This window comes from Peromyscus leucopus, chromosome X, assembly GCF_004664715.2.
Source record: "Peromyscus leucopus breed LL Stock chromosome X, UCI_PerLeu_2.1, whole genome shotgun sequence".
In the NCBI taxonomy this organism is placed as follows: Eukaryota; Metazoa; Chordata; class Mammalia; order Rodentia; family Cricetidae; genus Peromyscus; species Peromyscus leucopus.
In genome coordinates, this window is record NC_051083.1 from 56,253,294 (window position 1) to 56,274,954 (window position 21,661).

The following is a 21,661-nucleotide window of genomic DNA, read 5'->3' on the forward strand; positions in this document are numbered from 1 at the left end:
GAAAGAAGGATCTCAGAAATGAGCAAACTACCTGGTAAAATGATGATAAAAGACATAGTTAAAACAAACAAACAAACAAAAACCCAAACAAACAAAAAACCAACCAACACACAGCTCTGTAATACCTGGGGTTTGAGAAAATTTCCTCAAATGCTTGCCTTATTTTAATAGTCAAGAAGAGGGATGAAGGTAGTGTGTGACATCAGATACTTGTCATGAGGAGTTTCTTTTTTGTCTCATCTTTTTTGGATCTTGTAAAGCAGTATGTTCTCATTTTTTTAAAAAAAAAAAATGGGGGTAGTTGCCATGAAATTAGGGGCCTAGTCACAAATTTGGCTCCAGAGTGACTTTGGAATAACTTTATTAAAGTCATGCTGCCTCTGTTTCCTAATCTGGAAAATAAATTTTGTCTATCTAGCCAGTTAATCTCAACAAGTCATCAGCAATATATTGTGTCTGCTCTATTGTGTGTATTTTTCTTGGTGATGATACAAATATAAGGTATCTTCCCACTTTCAAAGTGTATGGTACAATTGAGCAAAGGGGAAGTAGAGAAGGTATCAGAAAGGAAGCTACCTGTAATCTGGGCTTGGAAATCTAAAGGAGAGTGTGCCATAGATAAGGAGTATGTTGGAAGGAGGGCACTGCAAGCATAGGAAACTGCCTAAAAAGGCATTAGGTTGGTATATTTAAAAATTAATGAATAATTCAATCTAGCTAAAGCATAAGTTATACATCACATCTCAACTGTGTCTTAAATGATTGCTAGGATGAATTTAGATATCAGAATAGCATACTTATGAATATAAGGCATTTATGATGTAGTGCTAAGGGGCTTTCAGTATGCTTATTTGTGACTCAATTCTTTACAGACTACCCTCATTCAGGAGTAACCTCATGTCTTTCTCCCTTCATTAGGACATGTATAGTGGCCTGGTGGGACCCTTAGTCGTCTGTCGAAAGGGCATCTTGGGACCCCATGGAGGTCGGAATGATATGGACCGGGAATTTGCCTTGCTGTTTTTGATCTTTGATGAGAACCAATCTTGGTATCTGGAGGAGAATATCGCAATTTATGGGCCCAGAGAGACACACCATGTTAACCCACAGGATGCAACTTTCTTGGAGAGCAATAAAATGCATGGTCTGTAGAAAAGAAGTTACTCCTATTTCAAAGTAGTCTGCACTGTTTTCATGAGATGATCTGTTAAGTTCATCTCTATCTATGGGTGCACAATTCTGGAACAGATGAGAAAGTTGGACAGTGGATTAAAAATGACTTAGAGAAAAGCCTTTCTTATTATTCTACACGTATATTTGCAAAACAGATACGTGGTATATATTAGATGGGGTGCCCAGAAAGAAGGAAGCTAATTCTTTAAAGTGATCATCATTACACAAGCAAATTTTAACATACTAGATAAGGGAAGATGGTCATTTATGGCCCTCTATATACATAAATAGCCACCTGGTAAGTGCCCCTCTGTTTCAAAATTCTGAGTTTGCTTTCCTCTCGAAAGCATGCTATTTAATCATCACTTTAAATTCTGGATCTGTTTTGTCAATATAGACAAATGAAGGAGAACTTGTCATTTTTATTACTTTTAAAGCAAAGTTTGAATTTACATGGAGTAGTTGGAGAAGATAGTCATAGAGAATAGCACACTGAACTTACGTTACATACAAGGAAGAACTTTTTGGCTCTTGAATGGATCTAGGGTGGGAGAACTATCATCAAAGCCTTTTTTTGCTCTAGCTATCTGGTAGCTTTTCACAAAAAAGTCACAAATAAGAGGGAGGGCTTAAGTGCAGAGGAATGTATGAAGTGATCTCTCCCTAGCACTTCTCGCCCAAGATTTCTTTGATCTGAAAGTGAGGTGCAGCTTTGATAATGACTCTAATGGAACTCAAAAGTAGTATCCTATTGTCCTACAGATTTTATCTATTTCCCCTTGATGGAGAGATGAGTGATTCACACTAGAACAGATGATTCACAACTTTACAAAGTGAACTTTTTTAGTTTCTGTCAAATCAAGGAAATAAAATGGGCTAGAACAAAGAGGAAATAAGGGCACAGTTACGTCCTCCCAATTCAGGATTTGGCTAATGCCCACTTTCACCTACTCAGGTGTCCATTTTCCAAAATTCAGATATTACTCTACCTAGGTAGCTAGATAGCAGGTATCTTTGGACATATGCTTAGCACTAGTACTATAAATACAAATAAAAATAATGTTGTAGTCCAAGCGGAAAAGAAAAATAATATTCTAACTCTTCCTCTACATTTCTGAACCAACTGAGAAAAATAAATGGTTAAGATAAAATATGAGCCTTATTACCGAGAATGCTAATTGGAAAACTGAATTTCATTTTATAACTAAATATGATTGCTGATACTTTCCTGGCAACAGATAGGTTTTCTAAATTGTCATTGACATCAATGGACAACAAAATTTCTCTGCATTAAGAGAGGCAGGATCTTACCAGAACCAATTAGTGAACCAATTTGCACCCTTTTCTATGATCAAAGAGATAATATATCTAGAAGTGGCTGAGCTGAGCAATTTTGGTTCTTTTTTTTACCAAATCCACAATTTGATGTTGGTAGACATAGAGCAATATTGTAGCTGTTCCTTCCATTATTTTCCCTCTTGAAGAGTAGAGTAGAAATTACCTCTCATGTGTGAGAAAATGAGACGTGGGAGGAAATTGGTTTGGGTAAAATTCTACCAATATGAGTTGATGTAACAATGAATATCAGTGTCTTTGTCGCATAGGATGTGACTTTGGAAGAGAATGTGGTCATCAAAACAATGTATATTGTAGTCTGAGTTATCTGCTTGCAGTTCTGCAAATAAATAAATAAATAAATGAATGAATAAATAAATTTATTTCCTACTTATTAGTAACCTAAGACAAGTTGGCAGCATAAGCTTTCACACCTTAAAAGATAAATAAACCTGGCAGACAGATTTTTGGAGAGTTCTAATGAATCATGCTGAGGAGTATTGGAGGAGTTCAAAGGGGAAAGGTGGTATAAGAAATTGAGGTTACACAGAGCAGCTTAGGAAATCAGAAAAGTTTTCTTAGGGAGGTGAAATTTTAAAGAGAAATAATAAGGAAGCAGTATTTATGAGAGGCAAACTCAGAAACCTAAGAATCCAGATAACATGTATAGACCAAGTGAATGACGGTTGAAGAAAAGAATCTCACTAATTGGAATTAAAGCTGTTGGTAGTAGGAGATGAATCTGGGAAGGTGGTGTGGAGGTGTATTTTGAATGAACTTATTGGTTGAGCTATAGAACCATGGAGTTGTTGTTTGGGAAAGGGAGGAGCCCTTAATTTTTTTTTTTAACTTTAGAATAACATGGTCAGAATAATTGCTTAGAGATAACGCTGAAATCATTATTGTGGAAAATACATTGAAGAGAGAGATGTAGAAAATTAGTAGTCTATTGCTATCATCAGAAATGATAGGAAATAGACATAGGGCAAAATGTAAATAAAAGAAAAGATATGAGACATTTTCTTCTTTTACAGCCATCAACGGGAAACTCTATGCTAATCTCAGGGGTCTTACTGTATACCAAGGAGAAAGAATAGCCTGGTACATGCTAGCCATGGGCCAAGATACTGACATTCACACTGTACACTTCCATGCAGAGAGTTTCCTCTACCAGGTGAGCTGAAATATGGTTGAGCCCCATAGGAGTGGTTAAAACAATGCCTTGAGAGTCATTGCAGAAGGCAATGGCAAGGAATAAGGCAATGGTTAAGGAATATGAAGGTCTACAATATGGGACATCTATTAGGGGATTCTACTCAATTGTGTATCCCAACAGTAGTCACTTCCAGTCTTTAGCTTTTCTTTTTTCCTTCTGGTAAGTAAGAGACTGCCTCATTTAAAAAGTAAGTAGATGGAAGGTACCAGTGTCACTGTATCTGAGCCAAAGACTTTAGACTCAATGAGCAATGACCTTACGAGCAAAGAATTTCAAATATTCTTAAAATCCCTAAAAGTCTTTAATCCATCATAATAAGAGTTTAAGTTCAGGAGCTACATAGAAACAATTTGTGATTATGAAAATGTTTTAATCTTAGGAAAAGAGCACAGAATTGGAGGCCTCATTGTAGACTTAGAGGATCTAGAACAATTTTGACCAGGGTCTTGGTAAAAAGGAGAAACTAAACTGAATTCACGTCTAAAGGAAACATGTAGATCCTTCTTAGAGATCAGAACTTAATCCAGACTCTCCAGATTTTAGCTTATGGAAAATTTCAGAGAAACTAGGTTTCAGCCCTCTAAAAGAACTGGTAACATCTTTCATCTGTGGCACTTGATGGAAAAGTAGAAGGAGGAAAATGCTGTGTTGTTTTAGTTTACATGATTGGATTGTAGGAGAGAGAAATAAAATGGACACTTGAAGTTTCTCATTGGTACAGACATTTTGGAGTTTTAAGAACTTTATCTTTTAATCCTTAGCATCATAGACTTTTAGTTCCTGTAAGCTGTAAATTGGTTCCTATAATTTTCAGTTCTTCTCTCCATCATTTTTCTTGCAGAATGGACACAGTTACCGGGCAGATGTTGTAGATCTCTTCCCAGGGACATTTGAGGTTGTAGAGATGGTAGCCAGCAACCCCGGGACATGGCTGATGCACTGCCACGTGACTGACCATGTTCATGCTGGCATGGAGACCATCTTTACTGTCTTGTCTCACAAAGGTAGGACCCAAGCCACTCAAGTATGTTATTTTCTAATCTTTTGTCTAGCCTGTAGAAACCAGGTGACAGTAAGGAACCACTTGAACTTCCCCCTACTGGCCCAGAAGAAACAGGATTTATCATAGAACAGGGCCCATTTAAACATTTCCCCAAGCTGCATTTCTCATTCTCCCTTGCAAATGTAATAAGTTCACATGTGTTAGCCTAGTCTGAAACTGGGAGGGCTCTTTGCTAGTGTAGGTTTACCACCCTTTGACAAAAAAAAAAAAGTTTATTTATTTACAAATTCATCATTTAATGTCTAATGGAAGTACTATGTCAAGGAAGTTCTTAGTGAATTGATGTGGTCATTGTCAATAAAGACAAGTGTGTGGGGCTGGGAAGATGGCTGAGTGGGCAACAGTGTTTGAAAGCAAGCATGAGAACCTAAGTTTACAGTCATTTAAAAGAAGCTGGGTGTGACCAAAATACCTGTAACCCAAGTGCTGCAGGATGAAGACCGGAAAATGCTGAGAACTTACTAGCTAAGCCAAACAGCAAGTTCTGGGTTCAGTGGGAGACTCTGTCAATGAAGCAAAGGTTTTGAATGCATGGGCATGAGCACACATACCTGCACAAACACATGTGAGCATATATACAACACAACACATCACACACAGACACAGACATGCTCACTGATTTACACCCCCAGTTCATAGTGAGTCCTTTGCTAAAGAGAAGAAAATAATTCCAGTGAATAATCATGGCTTTGTGAAAGTTGTGAATGACAGTTCTTCAGCATTATCTCTGTCTAAGTGAAATGTTAAGTGTCTCTCTTCTTCTACATGAACTATGTCCAGCCACCAGCACTAACTATGTCCCTTCCAAGAAGCTTTTTGGATCAATGCATATTTTTTACTTTGTTTTTATTTTTGAGATTATAATACAATTATAGCATTTCTCCCTTCCCTTTCCTCTCTCCAAACCCTTGCATATAGTCCCCCATGCTCTTTTTCAAAGTCACGAACCGCTTTTCCGTTAATTATTATTGATTGCATGTATGTATATCTATATATATGTATATTTTCCTAACTATAGCCAGCTCAGTCCATATAATGTTACTTGTATGGATTTTTTAAGGTTTTTTCATATATCACACTGCTTTGGAAAATAATGGTATTAGAGTAACTATTCTGAAATTGGCAGCCCCTGACTCTATCAAAAGACATGGAGAGGCAGGTTAACTTTGACTATTCAAACAGACTTAGCAAACTAGAGTACAGAATACAACTCTGTTCTTAACTTAATGGCAGAAGATAAAATGATAGCACATACGATTTCTCCTATCATTAAAGAGTTTTTCTCTGACAAATCGTAATACTAGAATATTGCTTCAGTTGTGTTTACTTATTACTGTGGTGCAATTCCCCAGAACCCAGACTTCATTTTTCTATCAGTCCACAGACCAGAAGACACACCATCAAGGTGCTATAGATTCAAGAAAATAGGCTCTCTTCTGACATTATAAGTTATCTTCATATATGAGCCATTCAAAATATGAGAACATCTCAATATGTATCATCAGAGTACCTCAAATTACCCTTTGAGAAGATCGAACCCATACCTCTTAACCTATTTGCAGTTTTGTTTCTTTATCCAATATGAATGATCTCATTTTGCTCTGACTCTACATATGCTAACAGTGCAACCAGAAGATAGAGTTAAAGATAAAGAGAGAAAGCCTAACTTTTTTCTTTTAAGGTTTTTATTTTAATAATTTAAAACAAATTTTTAGATTTAAGTATATTCTGATCATATTCTTCCCCTTCCCCAAAGTCCTTCCAGATTTTCTCCCTCTCCCTACCCACCCAAACTTCAGTTCTTTTTCAAAAAAAGCAAATAAAAACCCCATACAAGAATACCCTTCCAGAAACAAGAAAGCAAAATGAAAGAAAAAACAAATAGAAAAATAAGCAACAAAACTCCATCAAACTGTAACCAAATAAAAGCACCCATGAGCATGCGCGCGCACACAAACACACACACACACACACACACACACACACACACACACACACACAGTGAAGTACAGTATACATTGGTCAGCTACTCCTGACCATGAGACCTGCCCTGGACTGGTTGATATACCCAGTGTCACTCCATTGGAGAAAATTGATTTTCCCTCTCCCAGCAGATATAAATGAGTATTCAGTTGTTAACCTTTACCCAAGTGGCTAGGTTTCCAATTAATTCCTTCATTCATTTTTTAAAAGATATAACAAAATAAAATATAATAAGATAAAACAAAAATTGTCACATCAAAATTTTACAAGACAAACAAATAGAAAGAAAAGAACCCAAAAGGCACAAGAAACAGAGACCAACTCATTTGTACCCTTAGGAATTCTATAAAAACACTAAACTAAAAGCCATAACATATATGCAGAGGATCTGGTGCAGACCCATGTAGGCCCTGTACATGCTGCCTTAGTCTTTGTGAGTTCATGTAAGCTTTGCTCATGTTCATTTAGATGGTCTTGTTCTCTTCGTGGCCTCCATCCTCACTGGCTCTTACACTCTTTCTGCTGCCTCTTCCTTGGGGTTCCCTAAGCTCTTGAGCTGGGAGGGATTTGATGGAGATTTACCATTTAGAGCTGATTGTTCCAAGATCTCTCATACTCTGCATAATATCTAGCTGTGCTTCTCTATATTTGTTTCAAATGCTGTAGGAGAAAACTTCTCTGATGATGGCTGAGCAAGGCATTGATCTATGAATATAGCAGAAAGTCATTAGGAATCATTTAATCACTATGCTTTCTGTTGTTGTTTTCCTCTTGTAGACCAGTATTATTTAGTTTTCCGCTAGGTCACTGGACCATCTAGTCTTTGGTTCTTGGCCACCTAGGTAGTACTGGGTATGGGTTCCATGTCATGGAATGGACCTTAAGTTCAATCAGTTATGGTTGGTTTCTCCCACAAGTTTTGTGCCCCCATTGCTCTAGCACATCTTGCAGGCATGACACCATTGTAGATCAAAGGGTTTGTGGCTGACTTGGTGTTTATGTTTCTCTTTTGAGAGCATGCAGAATACATTTCTGTACCAAAGAAGCTAGAACTTAGAGGTGGAGGCTTGTATGTGGGCACGAGCATAGCTTCTCCATGTCCAATGAGTTGTGCAGGTGTTGTCTTCAGCAATGGGGTCTTGCTCTCAGTTTGTGGCAAACAATCTATAGTCTTGTCAATAGCCTGAGTTGTTTGGGCCTTCCCATCGGCCCCTTTTGGCCAACAACTCAATTAGATGTACCCCAATCCTGGTACAGGAAGCTTTGTTTGGTGACAAGAGATGGCCAGCTGGGACTGTGCCTCCCTTGTTACTTGGCTATTTCATTTAGATCACCTTCATATATGTATTTTAAGAAATTTCTACTGTATTAGGCTTTTATACTGCCTCTCAAATGTCACTTAATTTTAGCTGTTTCTCCTGATATTCCCTCCCACAATCCCCTCTCCACTTGATCCTTCTGTTCCTGCCCCCAATCTGTGTTGATCCATAATTATCTATTCTACATCCCTTTCCTAATGAGATCTAGTTGCTTATACCTACCCTGTTTGGGTCTGCAGATTGTAGTTTAGTTATCATCAACTTTACAGTTAATATCCACATATAAATGGATATTACCATGTTTGTCATTCTGGGTCTAGGTTACCTTACTTAGGATGATTTTTTTCTAGTTCCATTCATTTGCTTTCAAATTTCCTGATGTACTTTAAAAAAAAAACAGATGAGTAATACTCCATTGTGTAAATGTACCACATTTTCTTTACCCATTCTTCTATTGAGGGACCTCTAGGTTGTTTCCAATTTCTAAAAAGCCTATTTCTTGGATAAAGTTCATGATGAAGCTATGAGGCATATGAGCCACATCTAAGATGAAGGATGAATACAATACTGGAGGAAGAGAATCTTTCTATTGTGATAAGAGAGTAGACAAAAGAGGATCAGTGTGTAGGTTTAGAAGGAGATCTTGGCAAACAGGTTTTCTGCCTTATGCTCTCTTAATTCTTCTGTGATGTAGCTTATAGAGTCATCTGCTGAGGAGGAACTATTTGAGGAAATTGGGAGAAGGGTTAGGATAGCTACTTTGGAGTGAGAAATAAAGTCATTATTGCCTTATAGCATTGAGGGCTTAGTTAAAATTAGACAAAGTGAATCCAAATTTTTACATGTGTATTTTTCTGGTGTTATTCAGCATATTGGGTAAAATACAAGGCAAGTATAGTTACTGTGATTCCATATATGAGTGTTTGAAGTTATGGACTGTGGATTCTAGTCTGGTCATTAATGGAAGAGAAGATATGGATGAAATGGGTAGGTCAGGGGAGAATAACAGGATTTTTGCTAGCAAAAGAATAAGCATTAAAAAGAGATATTTCTATTAGTTTTGGGATTTCTGTGGTGGTGCAGCTCTGGATGAGCAATCTAGTATAACCATGATTGACCATGAGTGGTAAAACTGGAGTGAATATACAAGTATTCAAGCAACTAGAATGAAAGTGTCTATTCTTGGGATGGGAATTGAGAAAGACCATACTAATAACCAAAGACTTCCATGGATGGAAAGAACTACTAGATAAGAGTAACAAGAAAGGTTTTTGTTTTTCTAGTTAGTTAATGTGGTCCCCAAAAGAAATCCCTCTTTACTAAAGTGAGAGAAACAATATTTAAATAGCACATACCCCAGAAAATAGCTCAGCTTCATTGAAGGAAGAAAGGAAGAATTATTTTGAGACAGGATTGAATGTGTAGAGCAGTACATTTGACAGAGAGCAGGGGCTTTCTGAAGAGATAGTGGGGAATGCTGGAGGAAAAATCATACAGTATTCAGTGAGGATAGAGAAAGGGACAAAAAACACAGAAATAAAGGCAGATGAGTAAGTTATATTTTGGCTTCCAAGGTCTATGCACTTGCCCTTGTTTCCTGTGACCACCCAAAATCAAATTAACATTTTAATATTGTTTTTTACTGATGAAATTTCTTACCTGACAGTTTCATGCATGTCTGTTAATGCATTCTGCTTACTCTTTCTCACTTTAATTACCTCAACCAGTCCCTTTCTCAGATTCATAACTTTTAGGTTGGTTTTGTGACATTCAGTTTAATCAGAGCCATCTGCATGACCGTTGGATTGGGACTATTTGTTGGAGCCTGGTGAGATCATCAGTGGGTACTTAACTGAAGGCAATGGTCCTCACTATCCCTAAATCTATCTGTAGCAAAGTCCAGCCATGAGCAATAGAGACCTCTGAGCTACTTCTCCATCTATGCTTAACTCTTGACAATGCCATTCTTGTATAGATCCACGACAGGCATCCACACCTGCTTTGAGTTTGTGATTATAGGGCCTTTGTCTTGATCAGGAGATGACATTTTGCAGCCCTTCTCCATATCTTCCATCTCTTACATTCTTTGTGACACTTCTTCCACCATGTTCCTAAAGCCTTGATAGTATAAATGTGTTGTTTAGATCTGAGCACCTGTGCAGTGATAGGCCTCTGTATTCATCATTATTCACAGAAAAGAGTGTAGATGTAACTAACCGTCTTATTAAATAAGAAACACAGAAACAATGTAAAAGAGAAAGCCAAGAGGTCAGAGCTCAGAGCTAAAATCTCACCCTTCCGCCTGCGGTGTCCCAGCTTCATGAAAGAGGGCTACTTCTGCCTTCTCATTGGTTGTAAACCCAAACACGTGACTGCCTCATCACTGTCTGAATGTACAGCCCCCTAGGTCTTAAAGGCATATGTCTCCAATGCTGGCTGTATCCCTGAACACACAGAGATCTATGGGATTAAAGGCGTGTGCTACCACCGCTACACTCTGTCTATGGCTCTAATAGCTCTGACCCCCGGGCAACTTTATTTATTAACATACAATCAAAATCACATTTCAGTACAATTAGAATACCACCACAAAAGAGTCTTCTTTCATTAAGGCTGAGAGTATCATATGTCTAAAAGGATAATTGTAACTATGTAGGAGGTGGCTTGATGCTATGTTAATTTGATAAACAACAGTATTCTATACCCCCCACCACACAAGACCCATGTTCTGCCCTACTATGGTTTTTTGACTCAGTTTAAAGTACCAGGCATGGATTCCCTTGTTTTCTTAGAGCAGGTATCAAATCCAATCAGAGGGACCTTAATAAAGTAGTAAATTCTGAAGAGGAATTGCTTCAAGTAATGTAAATATCCTATAGAAATCTTATAAATTAGTACAAAGAATAATAGGATCAACCTCTTGTCTTTTCCCACAGAACATTTAAGTACCATGACTACCATTACCAAAGAAATTGGAAAAGGTATGTTGGATGATATATATTTATACTCCGAGAAGTTACATGTGGAGTGTGTGTGTGTGTGTGTGTGTGTGTGTGTGTGTGTGTGTGTGTGTGTGTGTGTGTGTGTGTGTGTGTGTGTGTAATATATGACACTTCTAGCATTTCTAGCATGACTAAACTTGGGCACCATAATATAACACCTTAAGATTTCTGTAAGATGTTAAAAGCCAATGAACTAGGATTCAGTTACCCTCAACATGTTTATCCACCTTGTATCACCCATAAACTTTGGAGCTTGGAAAAACAGCCACATAGAAAGCTGTATTCTTATGAGGGAGAAGAAAATTCCAAATCCGGCTAGGTCAGACCTGGAAGAGTTATAGTAAAAACAAAGATTGCTACATGAATAATGTGAGACTAGAACAAATACCAGATGTCCTTTAAGAACTACTTTTATTCTTTTCTTTATAGAATACCAAGGAATTGTAGCTTGGGGACCATTTGTTTGTTTTTCTTTGAGAAAATATTCTTTTCCTATGATGTGTAGGTCAAAATTATTGTTTCATTCTTTACTCCACTTGTGTCTTTTACCAGAAAGATTCAGAAAGTTATGTGAGGTACAAGGACTATTAGACCCATGTGTGCTATCATCCCTGATATCCCCATACTTGGGAAGTAGAGCAGGAGAACCATAGGTTAAAGACAAGCCTAGACTTAAAGTGAGACCATGTCCCCAAAGATTAAAAACCCCATATTAAAGGGATACTAAAGAATATCAGTTTACTCTGGAGATTTTCAGCTCTACTGAAAGCCACCTTCTCATTAGTAAAGTCCCTATGATCTACTTAAGTGTCTCATGAATTGTTAACCATGGACTTGGATGTATCCTGGGGAGGTTAGAGAAAGGTAATGTAAGGTTGAAAGGGCAGTGCTCAGATCACATTTTCTTCAACTCAAGTAACCTAATGTCATATAATTATATGTGTGTATGTATACATTTATCATTTGTTACATATGTGTATATATAAACATATATTTGTGCATGTGCATATGTGTATATAATGTGTGCATATTTGTATACATACATAAATAAAATGTATGCATTTTTCATAAACTCTCACTTGAGGAAAAAACTGTCAAAATATTTTGTCTAATAAAGCTCACTAATTTTCTAAACTGGGAGTTTGTTCAGGGTCACAAGAAGAATAAATGCCAGAATGTAAACTCAGAACCAGAATGCTTTCCAGTTTCTATTTGAACTCATTACTTTGCATCTTCTTTCAGTTCTGTGAGAACATTCATTCATCCAATTATGCGTTCATCAAACAAGTGTCAATTACCAGGGGCACAAAAACAAATAAGATATAATTGCTACTTTCCAGTGCCTAAAAATGGAATGAGACACAGAAACAATAATTGTAATGCTAGATGCTAGGCACAGAACATGTAAACAGTAATACTATCTTATAATTATTGTATATTTGCTATTTACCAGGTGCCATGCTAAATATTCTATGCATATTATTAACTTGTTTAAATCCGATAATAATCCCCTTTGTTAGGCATGGTTATCATTATCTACATTTTATAAAAAGAATAAACTAAGATTCATTAGGGATTCAGTCACTTAGCCCTAGGTCACAGACTAGATAAACCATAGATTTAGAAAGAACACAGGCAATTTGGAACTCTAGAGGAAGGCACCATTAATTGTCCAAATGAATTGCAGCTATGTAACATGGAGCTACAAAAGAGAGGGAAGTATTCAGGCAAAGTAAGAAGTCTGAACAAAGATAGAACCCATGGAGGTGCCATATTTTATGGGAAATAAAGATTGAGTTTCTGTGGTTGAATAATAGCAGATTAAGACTAGAAAGGTAGTTTAGACTCTGACTGAGATGGTGAAATGTGTAACTTAAAATTCTGAGCTTTGCCTTGTAGTTCAGTTGAAGACAGTGGAATGTTTATATGACAGAAACTATCACAGTCATCAAAAAAGATCTACCTGATATTACTATTAACATGATTCACAAAGATGGGAGTCCACACAGCATGGAGGCAAGCTGTCACAGTCTAATAGTTAAAATGAACATGGATAAGCTGGCTTGACTTAATGTTCTTCATGAAGTTTCACTTATTTATCCCTCTGAGTCCATGCAGACCAAGTCTAATTATTTATTTTTTTCTATAGCATTTTAAGTATTCTCCAGTGACTCTTAGCTCTTTTCATGGGTAAACAGAATAGGTACATCACTGATTTTCAAGGAAAGCTTCCAGCTGTGATATTATAATTATCTGATTATAAATTTGAAATCTGTCTTCATCAGCTGGTTTGAAGAATGGGGACAGATATTCTATCCTATATTCATGGACTTGTTTTACTAGGAGATGTCTGTAGAAGGTAACCTCATGTATGGGTATCCCTTTTCTCTTCCTCCATTTCAGCAGTGATCCTAAGAGACATCGGAGGGGACAATGTGAAGATGCTGGGCATGAAGATCCCCATAAAGGATGTTGAGATTCTGTCTTCTGTTTTGATTGCCATGTGTGTAATTCTGCTTCTTGTTGCTCTGGCTCTTGGTGGTGTAGTCTGGCACCAGCATCGACAAAGAAAGCTTCGGCGCAACAGGAGGTCCATCCTTGATGATAGCTTCAAGCTTCTGTCTCTCAAGCAGTAATAGAAAATACATCTGGAATGTAGCCCATGCTCCCAGGAAGCCGTATGCTAGCAGCAAACTCTTTTGTCAAGGGGTAGAGGTAGTGGAGAAGCAGAGAATGGAATCAAAATTATCTGGATATTTCTTTATTTATTTACATGGAAATCATATGCTCTCACTTGTTCTTTATTTTCCTTGCAATCTGAGGCAGTTAGGATTAGATAAGTTCCTTTGTATACAAACTTCAGCAGCTAGGGTATGTCACCCTTCAGTACTGGAAGGTACAGAAATTCCTAGAACATAATCGTTCTCACAGAATTAATACCAAGAAAAAGGTACCTAATTAGGTTTCTATTTCCAGGACCTAACAAGACAAGTATACTTTTAATTGTGGCCAAATGATCAGCCACAAAGTTAACCCACAACTAAATAAAGGACCAAGAACATAGGCATGCTGGAAAATGAAAGGTAGGGTAGGGAGTGGGAATCCAAATTACACTTTAATTATCTTTGGCAGTGGACTATTTAGGATAAGTAAATGAAAAGGTTGGGGTTGTCACAAGTGCCTACAACTTCTGGAACCAGAAACACCTGTAAAACCGTCCTTCAGGTTTCTACATAGTGGTACTGTAGGGAATTTTGAATGTTCGCTCAATGTTTGAGGTAGCAAATCTTGTTCACTGAAGTACTTATTAAAAGACTGGAACACTGAATTTGATGATTTTGGTGATTCCCATGGCAACTGGGAGGTGGAATTACATTTTAAACAAAAGAAATTCAGTGATCTGGTGAGGCACATTATAAATATATACACTTTGTCAAAGTAAGCCTCCATGTCAGGCAGAGTGGTAACATCCTAGAGAAGTTTTGTGGGTGCTAAACATTTTTGGAATGTCAAGAAAAGTGGCCAGAGAAGGTACAGAGACAAGACTGATACCTGTCCACTGGGCAAAAAGAGGTAGGTGCATGCATGGTGCTTTGATAGGTGGGGATGGGTATGGGACTATGAGAGGCATGTTTGCAATTTGTGAACCTCTTTATAGAACAGAATCATTCCTTCCTTACCTTACAGCAATATCCCTTTGTTACCAGCATGTTCAATCCTCTCTGAAACTTTGATCAGAAAACACAGACAAGAAAATAAGAATGGGGTAAGACAGTCCATTCCCACTCTAGTTTCCACATGGCAAATGGAGAACAGAAGGGCATCATGGAGAGTCATGATAATAGCAATGGTATGGGAATATAGCTTAGTGGCAAAGTGATTGCCTAATAAAAGAGTCCCTGGGTTGAAAAAAAGAACACAAAGGAAACAGAACAGAAAACAAGGTAATAATAAAGGTGCACGTGATCTTCTTACACATAGCAAATAATTCTAATTCCTGATTGGATTGGACTTGCCTTGGTTCATTAAAATGGAGATTAAATGATTTTACTGAGGGTGACTCAGCAGCAAATTGAGTAGAGACTCAAATTTTCATTTCTTTGATCCCAAAAAGGTTCTATTCTTCCTTTGTCATGGAAACTTATACTGTTCTTTGTCTTTCTTACCCACTTGATTTCAAATTGTGAGGTTGCCTAGCAACTTGTTTACTTAGTTAGCAACCCACAGAGTTGGTTTCCAGTTACCATAGGATGTTGCAGGTTGGAGGCCAGAGATGAAAATAAAGACCAGAATAAGGCATTTTGTTCATCCATGGTCAGTGGCTTTCTGGAAAATTTCTGGAAATCTGGGGAAAATAGATGTGGAGGAACATATTAATTACCCATTATCCTGTTATAGAAATAATATGCCTTCTCAGTGAGAAATCATACTACACACTTAGAGATAAAGTAAAGGCTCTTAACCACAGTGGACATGGCTGACTGTGGCTAATGCCCAAATAAGAGTCAGAAATGAATGGAAGATTTTACTAACTTATATACACCTTAGGCTTATGCATCCCACAAACACTGTCATTCTAAAATATTTTTCTCTACTGGCCCAAGGTTACACTTTGAACAATTTAAACAGTCAGGAGACTTCAAGTCTGGCCACTTAGGCAGATAGGAGATTTATATAGCACAGATATCACCATAATTATTTTTAGGTATACCAGTGTTATTCCTTTTTGAGTAGTTGTTACCTGGGGTCATCCTTTCTATATGGCAGACTTGTGACAGAGCAAGATGGCACAGAGGTTCCTCCATCTTATATTCTTGTGGAAGCTGTTTTAGGTTTGACTAGAATTTGATCTCCTTCATGGAAAGCTCTGTGGAAAATTACTGAACTCTAGCAACCTGAATTCAAGATGCTCCAGCTAATTTATCTTGGCTTCTGTTAAACTGCCTGCTTGTGTAAACCTCCCCCTCCATCTAATTGCTTATCTCAGCTTCTGTTAAACTGCTTGCTTGTGTAAAACCTCCCTCTGCAGCTGCTAAGTGAGATAGCAGGGTATAGTTTTACCTTTAAAAACCCCTTACTCTAAATTTTCAGTGCTATTCTTGGGTCCTGAATACCTGAGTTTAGTCCCAGCTGGCTGGAATAAAGACTTTCAACTGGACATAAACTGTGTCTGAGTAGTCTTCTCTGGTAGGCCCCCTGTAACAGAATTTGTTTTTCCTGATAGGAACATAGGAGACTTAATGGCAGACCAGAAATTAATGATGGCTATGATTCTATTCTGTTCCAACTCTAGCTATCCCTTAGAGGTATATCTTTGGTATAGGAATCAGGGCCAGTCCTGATGAATAAACATTCACATTCTAGCACCATAAATTTTACTTATCTGTAATAGGCCTGGTGAGCATGCTGCTTATCTTTGAGGTGTTTTGTAGCTAGTGCTACTTAGGCAAAGTTTCACTTGTGTGACTTAATCTCTCCCAAGCAAATCTATTAGTAAGTCCTTTATAATAACAATTTTTTTCACTTTGAGTTTCTTTTACAATACCACAATTCAAGCGTTAGTATTTAAGTCTTTGCAAATTGATAGATTAAGCAATAAAAGACAACCCCCATTTGGGCTGTTTATGTGGAGATTAATGAAAACTGACCCATTTCAGGGAACCCAGTCAATTAATATTGATAACTTACATATAACTGGGAGGTCCTTAGTTTGTAGATGTGAGACTGAAAGATATAGGTATGGCATGGTGCATTTTAAAAGACTTTAAAATTATTTTTTAATTATGTGTATGTGGGGGCAGGGATAGAGTAAAACCAGAGGTATCAGATGCCCTGGAGCTGGAATTACAGATGGTTGCAAGACACTGAATGTAGGTTTGGGAACCAAACTGAGGTCCTCTGCATGAGCAGTATTTGCTCTTAATCAATGAGCCATCCCTGTAGCCAAACTTAATGCATTTTTTTCTTTGAGTAATTCTCCCCCCAATCAAAAAAATGGAATCTTAGAGCCTTTGTATTTAGAAAAGAATGTATTTTTACTGAAGTTGTTCTAAATATGGATATAAGGAGGTACTATGCAAAAAATAGTTAAATAGTGCTCTTATCATGTTCATTGCTCAAGCCTGAAGTTCCCAACATCAGCACAATAGTGTGTCTTGTTGGCTTTCTCTTGTTTGTAACTATTTTGCTTTATTTATTACTGTTGTGGAGTGCATACCAGATAATCATGTGTAGGTCAGAAAACAACTTTCAGAAATGGGTTTTCTCCCCTGACCGTGGGGTCTGGAAATTGAACTCACATTATCAGGCTTGTATGACAAGCATCTTTACCCAGGGAGTAACTTGCTGGACCCCAAATATCTTCGTTTATATATTTTTTGATTCTCATTTCAGTTAAAAGCTTAACCATTTGTTAGCTTAGCATAGTGTCTTATGCATATAATCCCAGCACTGAGACATAAAGGCCACAAGTTCAAGGTCAGTCAAGAGTGCATAGTGAGTTCCAGACCAGCCTGTGCTACTGAAAGAAACTGTTTCTCACAATTTCTCAAAACAAAGAGGGTGAAAACTCACAACCATTTGTTTGCTGGACTATTGTATTCTTTTCCTGCTGTTTTTCTCAGATTCTCTCTAGACTTACAATTGATTTTCCAGACAGAAAAGTGAGGTTTCAAAAATATAATTAAGCCTCTAGTTTGAACAACATATTGTACATTTAGATCTCCCTGGAGATAATTAAAGCAGCAACAACAGAAGAAGAAAAAGAAAATCAGTAAATAGGGACAGCAGGGCTGAAAACGTGTTAGCTTTGCATCATATGATTCTCTACCCAGAACAGCCAAGTCACAGCATACTTGCACTCAAATAAACAAGGTAGAACATTGTGATAGTTTGAATGAATAGACTTATGTTTTTGAATGCCCAAAGGGAATGGCAATATTAGGAGTTGTGGCTTTGTTGGAGTAGGTATGGCCTTGGTAGAGGAAATGTGTCAGTATAGATGTGTGCTTTAAGGTCTTATATGCTCAAACTATACCTAGTGTGACACACAGTTGCTTTTGTTGCCTGAAGATCAAGATGTAGAACTCTAAGCTCTTTTTCTAGTACCACCTATACCTGCACACTGCCATACGATACTGCCATGATACTGGACTAAACCTCTGAAACTATAAGCCAGCCCAATTAAATGTTTTTTTCTTTATAAGAGTTAGTATGGTCATGATGTCTCTTCATAGCAATAGAAACCCTAACTAAGACAATCATATGCATAGAAATAGCCAAAGAGTTACAGCAAATTAAGTGACAGTGGGTACCTTTTAGAAACCCTGGAAGCTGGAAGGAAGTAGCATAGTGTTTTTCTAATGAAGAAAGAAAAAGATTACCAAAGCCAAGTATAGTGGTACACACACCCACAATTTTAATGCTTGGAATGCACAGTAGGGAAGACTGAAGTCCATGGTCAGCTTAGACTTCATTGAAAGTTTGAAGCTAGCCTGAGCTATATACTAAGAAGCTGACTCACCCCATCATTCATAATTCTATATCTAGTGAAGAGTCTGCATTTTTCTAGAATTGTGTATAAATACAACTCATGTAGTATGTACTATGTGGTCTAACTTCTTTGCTGTATGTATTAACATCTTTTAAAATAATTTTTGAGTTGTATTCTATTGTATGGAAATAATGTGATTTTTTTTTCAGTTTACTTATTGTGGGTATTTGAGTTGTACTTATCACAAAAAGTTGGATTGAACATTCATGTACAAAAAAATTAGATGATACCCTGGAGCATACAATAAACATCATTAAATATAGACAAATTGAAATCAAACTGTTTGTTTTTTTTAACCACAGTAGATTCAAACTAGAAATCAGTAACTGAAAAAAATTAGGAAAATCACATTTAACACTTAAGAACTTAAAAATATAATTTAAAATACTTCATGGATAAAGGAAAAGGTCTCACTGGCCCTTGAAGTATGATTTTAAATTATGACCTTAAGTTGAGGTCTCTGAGCACAAGAGACTTAATGGCAGACCAGGATTTAACAACAGTGTGACCCTATGCTGCTTCCATGAGCTGCCCATTAGAGTTATGTCCTTGGGGATAGGAATCAGGGCCTAAAGACTGGCTGTTATTTCTTAGATCCAGTCAAGAATAAGTGGGCATCATGGACCTGACCAAGAAGCTGAAATCTTCCTGTGCATTTCTGAGTTAAATCATTTGTACTGGAGTTGCATGGATGCTTGGTATTCTAGTTCATAGGCAGGAGAAATGCAAATGGAATGAGGCCCAGTTGTAGCCTTAAATGCTGCATAACAAACCTTTGCTTAGAAACAAAGCAAGCAAAGAAGGAATGTTAAAGTCAGGAATAAGGCTTTCCAGAGTATTCAGTTCTAAAGTGCAGGGTCAAGTACAGGTGATTAAGGAAATAAAGTTCTGCATGCTTTTAATCACTGCCTAAGTAATGTACCTTTGGCTTATCTTTCCTACACTGTATATTTTGATAGTCATAAGTTGTTTTTAACACTAAGTGCTGACAGAATTACATAGTTTAACTTTGAAATATTCAGGTTCTTAATTGGTTGTTAGGAGAAACCTCTTCAAAGTAAGTAGAAAATATTTCTCTGCCTGTAAATTTATGAAAGAAAGAGTTGTTATTCTGGGTCAGAAGAAGGGTCCTTACAAATGTTATATGTAAAAATATGTCAACTTCAGATGCTGTTGTTGCTATGCTTTGTGAAACTACATTCAGTCTCTAAGGAAATCCTTGGAGTTCTGAGTAACTGCCTAAGCAATTTGTTCAGGTTCATGATACTGAAACACATCTCATGAAAAATTTCCAAGCACTCCTTGGATTTCATGTGACTGGAGAATGCACTGACAAAACTAGAATTCCCATGCTTTGACAAAAAGAACTTTAATATATTTCTAAAGTTTTGTATTTGCTATTGAAATATTTAAATGTTTCTCAAGCAGTTAAAGAAGAACAGTCGAATCCTTATTCCAGAGACAGCAGCATCTTATTGTGCAGTGCCAGATTCCTCTCTAAGACATTATGGTGATGGTAGTCAGAATGAACCGATTTGGCCATATTGGGTGCCTGGTTACTAGGGCTTCCATCAAATCTGGCAAAGTTGATATTGTTGTCATCAATGGCCACTTACTTGACCTCAACTACATGGTTTACATGTTGCAGTATGACTCTCCCCATGGCTAGTTTAATGACACAGTCAAGGCTGAAAAAGGGAAACTTGTCATCAATGAGAAGGCCATCACTATCTTCCAGGAGCAAGGTTCTGCCAACAACAAATAGGGTGATGCTGACGCTAAATATGTTGAGGAGTCTACTGTTGTCTTCATCACCATAGAGAAGAATCAGTCCCACGTGAAGGGTGAGGCCAAAAGGGTCATCATCTCTGCCCCTTCTGCTGATGTCCTCATGTTTATGATGCATGTGAACCAAAAGAAGTATGATGACTCACTCAAGATAGTCAGCAATGCTTTCTGTACCACCAACTGTTTAACCCCCCAGGCAAGGTCATCCATGACAACTTCAGCATTGTGGAAGGACACATGACTACAATCCATGCCACCAGTGCTACCCAGAAGACTGTGGATGGTCTCTTTGGGAAGCTGTGAAATGATGGCTGTGGGGCTGCCCAGAACATCACCTCTGCATCCACTGGTGCTGCCAAGGCTGTGGGCAAGATCATCCCAGAGCTGAATGGGCAGCTCACTGGCATGGCCTTCCATGTTCCTATCCCTAATGTGTCTGTCATGGATCTGACATGCCTGGAAAAATCTACTAAGTATGATGGCATCAAGAAGGTGGTGAAGCAGGCATCCAAAGGCCTACTAAAGGGTATCCTGGGCTACAATGAGGACCAGCTTGTCTCCTGTGACTTTAACAGTGACAGCCACTCTTATACCTTTGATGCTTGGGCTGGCATTGCTTTCAATAACAACTTTGTAAAGCTCATTTCCTAGTTTGACAATGAATATGGCTACAGCAATAGGGTGGTGGACCTCATGGTGTACATGACCTCCAAGGAGTAAGCAGCCCTGGACCACCCACCCTAGCAAGAACATGATAGCAAGAGAGAGGCCCTAGGCTGCTGAAGAGTCCTTGTCCCAAGTCAGAGCCCAACACTGAGCACCTCCCTCACAGTTTCCATTCTAAACCCCAGAAGAATGGGAGGGGCTTAGGGAGTCCTAGTTTATTGAATATCATCAATAAAGTTCATTACACCCACCCCACCAAAAAATAAAGAACAGTCAAGGAAGTAGAGGTTAAAGGTAGACGGAAAAATATCACTAAATTATGTAAAAAATTCTTAAAACTTCACAACAAAGCAGAAATATGAAAGTGAGCAAAAAGACTTAAATAAACACTTTGTTGTGGACTATTTGTTTAACTAGTCAAAGATGTGTTGCATCTGTGTTAATTAAATAAAATTAACCTGGACTCAAGGAGGCAGGGTTAGGAACTAGTTGACAGGAAGTAGGAGCGAGGATCACAGCGTGGGTTTTGTAGTTGGGGCAGTGTGAAAGGAGAGAGGTTTCCAG

At 37.7% G+C, this 21,661-nt stretch overlaps 1 protein-coding gene and 1 pseudogene across 4 annotated transcripts in view; both read left to right on the forward strand.

The window, feature by feature from the left end:
* Heph (hephaestin) overlaps positions 1-16,249 on the forward strand; it is an 81,881-nt gene extending 65,632 nt beyond the window's left edge. For 3 of the 4 annotated variants that reach the window (XM_037198853.1, XM_037198854.1, XM_028888881.2), the window contains 5 exons: positions 919-1,144; positions 3,543-3,682; positions 4,566-4,728; positions 11,026-11,070; positions 13,495-16,249. In XM_037198853.1, the coding sequence (XP_037054748.1) occupies positions 919-1,144; positions 3,543-3,682; positions 4,566-4,728; positions 11,026-11,070; positions 13,495-13,727 (807 nt within the window). In that variant the 3' untranslated portion in view covers positions 13,728-16,249. The remainder of the gene's footprint in view (positions 1-918; positions 1,145-3,542; positions 3,683-4,565; positions 4,729-11,025; positions 11,071-13,494) is intronic. The other variant, XM_028888883.2, reaches the window with a different exon arrangement.
* A 3,901-nt stretch (positions 16,250-20,150) lies between these two features.
* On the forward strand, positions 20,151-21,151 carry LOC114706474 (annotated as a pseudogene).
* The last annotated feature ends 510 nt before the right edge of the window (positions 21,152-21,661 follow it).